This window comes from Nematolebias whitei, chromosome 19 (genome assembly GCF_014905685.2).
Source record: "Nematolebias whitei isolate Nwh7 chromosome 19, NemWhi1, whole genome shotgun sequence".
In the NCBI taxonomy this organism is placed as follows: Eukaryota; Metazoa; Chordata; class Actinopteri; order Cyprinodontiformes; family Rivulidae; genus Nematolebias; species Nematolebias whitei.
The window spans coordinates 28,694,111-28,703,897 of NC_056516.1; the positions used below are offsets into that span (position 1 = coordinate 28,694,111).

General features: G+C 36.5%; 1 protein-coding gene across 1 annotated transcript in view; it reads right to left on the reverse strand.

Annotated features, from left to right (window-relative positions):
• The window catches only part of LOC119425285 (transcriptional repressor scratch 1-like), an 11,298-nt gene extending 10,681 nt beyond the window's left edge, over window positions 1-617 (reverse strand). Inside the window, exon 1 of the mRNA XM_037692807.1 lies at window positions 403-617. Coding sequence (XP_037548735.1) covers window positions 403-520 — 118 coding nt within the window. The 5' untranslated portion in view covers window positions 521-617. The remainder of the gene's footprint in view (window positions 1-402) is intronic.
• Between the last annotated feature and the right edge of the window lie 9,170 nt (window positions 618-9,787).

Consider the following 9,787-nt stretch of genomic DNA (forward strand, 5'->3'; position numbering starts at 1 on the left):
GTTTGCATGCGACTCCAAAAATGCATTCCAAGGAAATGTTCGTTATAATCTCCATGGAAGTAGGATAGTTGCATTTTATATTTGCTCTTATAAATTGTGCCGTTCACCCAGTAGAAATATCTTTAAGGGAATGGCTGCATCCCCTTGCATTCAGTGATACACCTTTCTTCATAGAAAGTCCACATTTAGAGTTAAAAAGGTCATCACTTTCAGCTATCTGTGCTCTGAGACCTGAGTTCGACCCTGTAAATCCCATTTTCAGCCTCTGTCTCAAACAGACATGAGTACTGTTCTAAATCTGGGGGAATAAAAGGAAACAATAAAAATAAAAAAAGAGTACTCCAGGTGGTGTGTGTGTGTGTGCGTGCATGCATGCGTGCGTGTGTGTGTGTGTTGACTAACCTTTGTCATGATGATGGAAGCGCAGACTGAGCTCTTCTCTTCGGCTGTAGGAACTCTCCAGCTCAGCAGCTGAGAAATCGTCCAGTTTGACTTTCTTCACTAAGAAAGATCGAGGCATGGTGGGACAGCTGCACTGCTTTTTCCTTTTCTAACCCTTTTAAGAAAGACCTAGTGATAAGAGTCAGATGAATTTTAGCTTACAGTTTCTTTTTATTTGACTAAAAGAGGATACATGGTTTCTAAGGATCAAAAAGCAAGCCCTCCTTTTGTGATTCTTCCTCTTTTCCTGCTTGTTTTTTTGTGTGAATGTTTAGATTCTGATGAAGAAAAGTCAGTTTAACTAAATTTAGCTGGACCTGTGGAGCTCTAAAAGATGAGAAATTAAAAAAGTCCTTTAAACAGTGTCCCTGGTGGCTGGTTTGTCGGGTTGATCCCGACAGCTCCAGTTGCGGCTCCTGGTTTCAGCACCGGACAGCTCCACTCAGCTGCCTTCATAAAAGAAAACGCATCTCCACACAAAAAAGCAAAAAAGAAGCAGTTTGGTGTTTAAGTTTGACTTGAAACACACTTAAAATCCAAAGGCAGGCGATGCCAAGAGATATTATAATGCAAAAAGAAAACATCTGCCTCCAAAGCAAGTTGGTTAAAGTCCCACACGCAGGATGTCCAGTCTCTTTAACATCACAAATCAAGTCTTTTAAAAAAAATATATTGCTTAGAAATTGTTTTCAGTCTGGAAGCCCGAGAGCATCAGAAGACTCCGGTGTCAGAGTCTGTGTTTGACTTTCCTCCGTCTCCCTCTCTCCTCTGGAGCTGCAGCTCTCTGTGATGCTCGGGATCAGCTGTTGAGGCTTTATAGGGTGCAAGCGGGAGAGAGAGGAAGCGAGAGAGAGAGAGCGAGAGAGAGAAAGAGGTGTGTGGGATGGGAGTAGGGATGTGGAGAAGAGAATGAGCTTAATTTTATTCATCAAAGGGCAAAAAATACAAAAGCATCTTGTCTTGTGGGACCAGCAGTGGTGAGGAGGGGGTGCTTTAATTGGTTAGTTTGAAGTGCTCGCTTACACTGATTTTTACGGCTGTGAAACTAAAAGGTGGCTCAGGTTTAAAGCAGAATTTATTAAGATATGAAGCTGTTTCAGATCATATTTAAGGAACGCATATTGCCCTCTGCCTTTGATGCCAATGTTTCAAACTAAAACCATCTTATCGTGAGAATGGAAGAGGTTATAGCTGCTTTAATAGCTGCTTTGGTCAACTTTTGTTTGTCATTAATTTATTGTATTGTCTGACGTATAAGTCACAGTTTTTTGTATAGATTTGTCAGTCCTGTGACTTTTATGCTAATGCGACTTATATAAGTTTTTTCCCCATATATTCATAACACAATTTTTGACTGACTCTTAAAATTTCTAAGAACTGCAACAGCGAGTTCTCCCGTGCACGCTCGCTTCACTCAGCTGGTGCAGGTGGAGGAACGATGGATGGATGGATGCGATGGATGGATGGATGGCACCTCACCGCCCACGCAAAATAAAGCCATTTTGACCATTAAATAAATGCATAATAAACACAACGGGTCAGCAGTGACGCATAATAAATGTGACCTACACTCCAGAGCGACTTACACGCCGGAAAATACGTTACCTGCATGCAAGATCCTGCCTAATCTGTTGTATTGTGTGTTGCACTAACAAGTATGACTTTCAGCTACTACCACAGTAAACTTTAGTTTAATATCTGTCAAATTAGTGAAGTCTGAGTCATATTTGGGTTGGCCATGATCAATTATGTGTGCTGTTCATTTTAAATAGGGTTTACTCCTAAAGGTAATCAGTTGCAGACACATTCCAATGATTATTTTCTGTAAGTTTCGACAAAATCGATCTGCTGGTTTATGAAATATTTTGCTAACACTACAAACAAACAAGTGCACACCAGCCAGCACCTTCAGTGGCGAGGGATAACAAAGGTTTGAAGTCGACTTATGTCACACATTCATGTGTCTTTTTCAGAGAATATGTTTTTTTTTTAGCAAAGCAATCCCCAACCACACCCAGATTGTCTTTTATAAAGAACAAATTATAGATTCTAAACCAGCTCATACATGCAACAAATTTAAATATATTATTATATATCTTGCTTTTAAAGACATTCCAGCTTATCGAGCATGAGGGCCACTTCCACCTCTCAGTTTAAAACAGCACATGATCATTTTCAGTATATACTTGTTTTATTTTAAACCACTTAACTCCAGCTATCAAATCATGCAAGTATAAAATGGTACAAAGTTTAAGGGATGCAGCAGTGTCCTTTTGCTAAGACAACATAGTAAATAATCCATTTTAAATATGAACTTTAAGCACTTTATTGCTTGTATCTTGTCACAAAAACCCAGTCTGGTCCAGTTTCTTTAGTTAAAGCTGAACAAAAATCTAGAGATAACAGTTTGACACAACAGAGCTCTGGATGGATCATCTGAAAAATGACATTTCCTACTAAAATGGAAAAATAAAATAAAATAAACAGAGCACAATAAATGATCATTATGTTTTTCAAAGATGTGTTTTAGTTTAATATAATGTGAATCTAAGGAGACTGTAATTTAAAGAAATCATACTCTGTAAATGATTTAACATAAGCATCAAGTGTTTTCTGAGTGATAAATGAAGCAAACACTTTATGAACAGCCAATATCACTTAATGATATTTGGTAAGTATGAACAAAATAACAAAAACTAATATACGTTTTTCATGTAAAGATTTTAAAAGTCACTGACGGTTTAGGGGGAAACTCACATCTCTGCTTGATTTGAAACCTAATTAGGAGCTGAAAACCATCAAACCAACTGAGATTCAACTTCTTAAATCACAGGTCAATGCTTTTACACTGCAGTCAACCAATAAAAATCCTTTATACAAATCAGTGCTCCTCCTGGGCCACTCACATGTCTGTATGTAAATCCATAGTCAGCAATGAGTTTAGTTAATGCGGGGATGGAGGAGTTTTGACTGAAACACGTCAGACCTTCTGCAGGGCACAATGTTTAGTTTAAAAGTGCATACTGAAGAGGGCATGTAGTGCACGGATGAAGCACTGATTTGGTGTTTGCATACAGAGTATACACACCCAAACAAAGCTGGCACAATGGGTGATGGTGTATGATGTCACACAGTGACATGTACATTTATGCAAGTTTTGCTTCTGTTCATTTTTTTAACGGATTAAGAATACTCTTCTAGTTTGCATTTTTTTGGTTATTTACAAGTCCACCACTTTTAATTCCAACACACAACCCAATATTTGTCTGAAGATGGATTCTGGGGCTCAAAAAACGCTTTAGATGAGATCAACAAACTCACATTTATATGATGTTGTGACTTTTAGTTATACCTGGCCTATTTACTTTAGCAAAATTATTGTTTGTAGAGGCAAAGCCTTAGAAAATATACTTACGAAGCGCTCAGCCTTGTTTAATCATTTACAGCTGGATGGTTTGGTATTCTGGTCCAGACACACAGGAAACCCATTTCCAGCTATCACTTTGTGATCTGCCAAGCCTAGTGTTGGTGTCAGCAGATGCCCAAAATGAGCTGTATTTATATTCAAACCATAAATAAGACAACTAAGGTCACGTGACGTGATTCTCTGTAGGAACAGGAGCCGCAGTATTGTTGTGGCTATTGGCAAAATAGTTAAGGCTGATTATGTAAAAATATTAATGACAATATTAATATAATATTATTGGGAGTGGTGGAGCAGAGGTTAGAGAAGGTATGTGATTGGAAGGTTATCTGTTCAACACCCAGCACCGACAACATCAAAAATGTGGGTGGGATAGGTGAAGCACCCACACCTGTCCCCATCCTCATTTATCACACTCTGGGCCCTTAAGTAAGGCCCTTAACCCCCACCATCTGCTCCCTGGGTGCCCTGGATAGCAGCTCTCTGCTCCACACACAGGGCTGTGGTAGCTCGGTGGTATGTGGTTGCGTCAAGAAGGGCGTTCGGCATAAAAACAATTGTTAAGTCTTCATGTGACTTAATTCACTGTGGCGACCCCTAAAGAAGGGAGCAGCCAAAAGAAGAAGAAGAAATAATTAATATATTATTATCACATATTTCTTATATTATAAATATCACATTTACAGGAAAAAACATTAAATAGTACAATATGGTATTCCCTCGATTTGGGTAACATCTACAGTGTAAAATACTGTAATATATATTTGACAAATATTAGATTTCCATGACACAAACCTGACCTGTTGAAAATGTGGTTAGCCAATATCAATAGAGACAAGTTTCATCTTTCAAAGTATGTGAACATTTTCCAAGTGTCAACTACATAACAACTAAATAATAATACATATATGCAGCCATCCATTATCTTTATCTACTTCTTACTTTTTCATGTCGCGGAGTACCCATATCCAGCAGTCACTGTGTGAGAGGCGGGGGACACCCTGGACAAGTCGCAAGTCCATCACAGGGATACATAATAATAAAGTGCTATGTGTTGTCATCATTGTATGTTTCCATACAAAGACAAAATTGGCTCTCTGCATTTAACTCATCGCATCTGGGATACACCCAGGTGGAGCAGTGGGCAGCTATGTAAGCACCCGGGGAGCAATTCGGGATTAGGTGTTCTGCTCAGAGACACCACGAGATGTGCAATGACCGGGGATCGAACCCACGACCTTGGGTCCCGAGCCGGCTACCCTGCCCCTACAAGACAAACAACCATTCTCACTCTCACTCACACCTAGGGATAATTTAGTTACCAATCAGCTTGGCTTGTTTGTAAGAAAAAGGTAATATTGTTTTAGTAATACAAAAAGTCAGCATATGTTGATGAGCGAGGGATGTATTTGTCAATAAAACAAAATATAGCAATACATTGTGTCAGTATAAAATGGAACTTCTGTATAGGTCAAGTCTTATAGGTCAAGTCTTAAATATTCAGGATAGTTTTTGAAAAAACGCAATAATTTCCTTTACATTGTCTTACATACAAACCCTAATCCAATGACTGCAGATTTTGTAATATTGTCTGAAAAGCTGTTGCACATTGTTCTTGATTTTATGAACTGTCTTCTAGATGCCTTTCACAATCCTGGTAGCTTTCTTCATGCATCTTTTAATAAAAACTGTGTCCAAAGAGAGGAGTGAGGTTCTCTCAGTCATTGTCATCATGTATAATGTTTTTTCCTCATTTATAATGCACTTGTTTCAGCAAAATGTAATGCAGTGTGACAGGATGCTTTGAATTGTCTAAGGTGGCAAGAAATTAAAATGCTTCCAATTTGCCGCACTTTCTTGATCCAGTTTGTGGGGTTGAGAGTTTAGGCTCTTAGTTGTAGGGGTCCATCTTAGTTTTGTAAAATGTTTCATCATTGTATCATTCAAGAACTCAAGATTAGTTCATTCTTACACAAGAATGATCTAGTTTTAACTTACTTTTTTCAGCAGTAAAAGAGAAAAGGACTGATTACACATCCCTGAGGTGCTCCTTTGCATCAGGTGATGGTATCATATTGACCTCATGAAAACCGATGGAAAAATCTTCCATTTGGTCTTGGTTATGCCACGTACTCCTGACAAAACAACAGTAAATAAAGCTGTTGTAGCAAAAAAATGCTGAAACAACACTCATTCTCTGATGAATAGTTTAATTAAAAACAAAACAATTTAAGGTAATTCACTGTGACAATTTTGGTTGTTGAAATATTAGTTGAAATAAATTCTAGTTAAATATTTTACCTTTGTGGCTACTTTAAACAATGTCAGTCTAAAAAAAACACACATTAAGATGTATGGTCATCGGAGAATCAGTGTGTTTCTCTGTTTTTCTGTGTCCATCATTGACACACTTTGACCGTTCAATTTGGTCTTTTTCAGTAATCCGAAAATTGTCCATTCCTCATTATTCTCCATGCTAGCCGAGAGCCCAGCCATACTGCTGAGCTCAGCAGAAATAGTATGTGCGTGTGTGTGTGTGTGTGTGTGTGTGAAGGCTGTGGGGACATGTGGAGACTGGAGACTCATTAGCATAATAATAGACTCGGATGCATGTAGACAGGCAGGCGGTGTGCGAGCATGTGTTTGTGTGCGAGTGAGAGTCCTGTCAAGAAACACAATTGGAGAGTCCTTGTTGACTTTTCATTGGTCTGTCTTCTAAAGAGCTATTTAAATGACAGAGTTTTAAATAAAACCCCATTCAAATAGACGGGTTTTACATATAAAGCAATATCCAGATGAAAGGCTTTGTAAACAAAAAGTGACAGAGAGAGATACAGAGCAGGAGGACAGAAAGAAAACAGAAGGAGGGAGCAAAAGACAGGATAAGAGAGAAAGAGAGAGGAAATGAAAAGAAAAACCTCTTACGGAGGATGAATGGAAGGTCAGATATGGTTTATTTGTAAGGAGAGGTGAAGAGCAGCACGAAGAATGTGTCACATTAAAGTTTGAGTTGGATCACTCATATTGATTCCCACAATAAACAACACGTTTGGATTTTTCTCCATGTTAATGGTGCTTTTATTTTGTTGATTTGAGCCAAATTCTTAAAGGTATTCTTGAACAGAGTGTAACTTTGTTATAATCACAGTTTGGTGTTGTTGTCACTCACATGACAGAAAATGATTGTGTACACGAAATGCCTTTGGAAAGCAAGTCTCAGTGTAGCTTGTTGTAGATTTCAGGCTTGATTTTTTTTTCCCAGTTAAAATAAAAGTTGGTAAGTTAAAATTTAAAATGAAAAAGTGTTGGATGCTCCCAATTTTTAATTTTGATTTGCACATACAAACAGTCTGGGCAATATAACTTTTGATTATGATGTAGACCTAACTGAATTTATCAGCTTGTTTTAGTTGGGCAAAAACATTATTATTACTACTATTACTACTATTACTACTATTATTATTACTACTATTGCTACTACTATTATTATTACTACTATTACTACTATTATTATTACTATTATTAATACTATTATTATTACTACTATTGCTACTATTATTATTATTATTACTACTATTACTACTATTATTATTACTACTATTGCTACTATTATTATTACTATTATTACTACTATTATTATTACTACTATTACTTATATTACTACTATTACTACTGTTACTATTACTACTATTATTTTTACTACTATTGCTACTATTATTATTATTACTACTCCTATTACTACTATTAATATTACTACTATTACTATTATTATTATTACTACTATTGCTACTATTATTACTACTATTATTACTATTATAATTATTACTACTTTTACTTCTATTACTACTACTACTACTGTTACTATTACTACTATTACTACTATTATTATTACTACTATTGTTATTACTACTATTACTGCTATTATTACTACTACTATTGCTACTATTATTATTATTACTACTACTATTACTACTATTATTATTACTACTATTACTACTATTATTATTACTACTATTGCTACTACTATTATTACTACTACAATTACTACTATTATTATTACTACTATTGCTACTATTATTATTATTACTACTATTACTACTTTACTAATAATACTATTAATACTATTATTATTACTACTATTACTACTACTATTACTACTTCTACTACTATTACTACTATTATTATTACTACTATTACTACTATTGTTATTACTACTATTACTACTACTACCATTACTACTATGGTAGTTAAGATTTTTTTTTTCTTATATATTTAAAAGGTGTGCACATTGTTGTCTGAGACCTGCAGTCACAAATAAAGCCAGTATTTTAAGCAAGTCCATATACAGTATATTTGTGTCTTCAGGGAATTTTCCAAAGAGGCTCTAAATAAAAATCTCAAAGGTTACAAGATGATTAAAGAAACAATTAAAAAATGTGGTATGTTCTGTTTCTTTTTTCTTCTTCTTTTTTGTTAGAAAGATACTTAAAGCTTCTAAAACTCATTGAATTTAATAATATGCAGTGGAAAAAACAAATGGTCAAACCCCACAACTCATACTTGGCTCCAAAGGATTTCCAGTCCAAACAGGCAACAACAGCTTTTATTCAAAGTAACGCAATTCAGTGTAACCTCATGCAATACATGACAACTTCTTAAACAGTGACTGCATGTTTGGTGCATTCAAAGGGTCTGGAAAAAAATGAAATAACACAGAAGAAATAAAAAGCCTTGCATGTGGTCAGACAAAACAAAACAAAGCACAGAAGAAAGGAACAGAACGGCCCATCATGTCCGTGTCATTAAGATACATATATGTCCCTGCATGTGTGCACTATGAATATGTATGTTGTATGTATAAGACGTGACCCTGGACATTAATATGTATTGGGCAGTAATGAGGCAAATTGACAGATCAGATGGTTCCGTTTTAACTGGTCACATGTGGCTCATTAGGACAAGGCCACACAGAGCACCTGATACCCTCAAGATGACTACTGCACCCCGAGAATTATTACATGTGATTTATGTTTTTAAAGGAAGTGGACAAAGAGACAAAGACGATCCGAGAGAAACGAGAAGGATCACTGGAAAAGTCCAAATTTAGGTACGACAGGGATGACGTGGCTCATGGTTGGCATGTGGGAACTTTTATAAAATTTTAAGAACACCAATAAAACATACATGTCAGGTGAGAGATTAGAAGGCAGAAGGGTGGATTTTTGACACCACATTGATTACTCATGTGTGTCATTAGGTAATAAAAAGCAGCTGATACCGCCATGGCATGTGGTGCCATCAATAGTTGCATTTTTCAGCAGAGAGCAAAAAGCCGGATTTGTTCACAACACAAAGACACCAGATTTTACTAATAAACTACCATCGGAAGACAAATAAAACACACGTATCAGCAAACTATAAACATATTTGTTGTTATTCTATTAGCTAGTCTGTTCAAATTGTGTACCACAATCCCTTTCTTGTCACAGATAGACTTATCTGCACCCCAAGTGGTTATTAGATTTCAATCAAGTTTTCTTTTATTAATGTTTACTCAGATTTACAATAATCTATTTTTTAGATGTGCTTTACAGACACCTCGGTGCGGTGATTGCTTAATTAAATTAAAGCAAACTTTATTGTACATTAAAAAGGCAGAATAGTCAATCTATCCGACAAAGTTCAGTCAGATCATCTGGACGGTTTCTTTTTTTGTTGAGACGTTTCATCCTTCATCCAAAGGACTTCAACAGTCTGAGGAGTCACAAACAAACTCAGTCCCACAAGCAGCAGACTCACATAGTGGACCAATCCGTTTGCTGGTGATATGATGGTTTCTGGGGGCCGTCCTCTCCCCCGTCGACTCCTCTGAGGCAGCCATAGTCAAAGTGGTTCAAAACATCAAAGTTCATGCTCAATAAT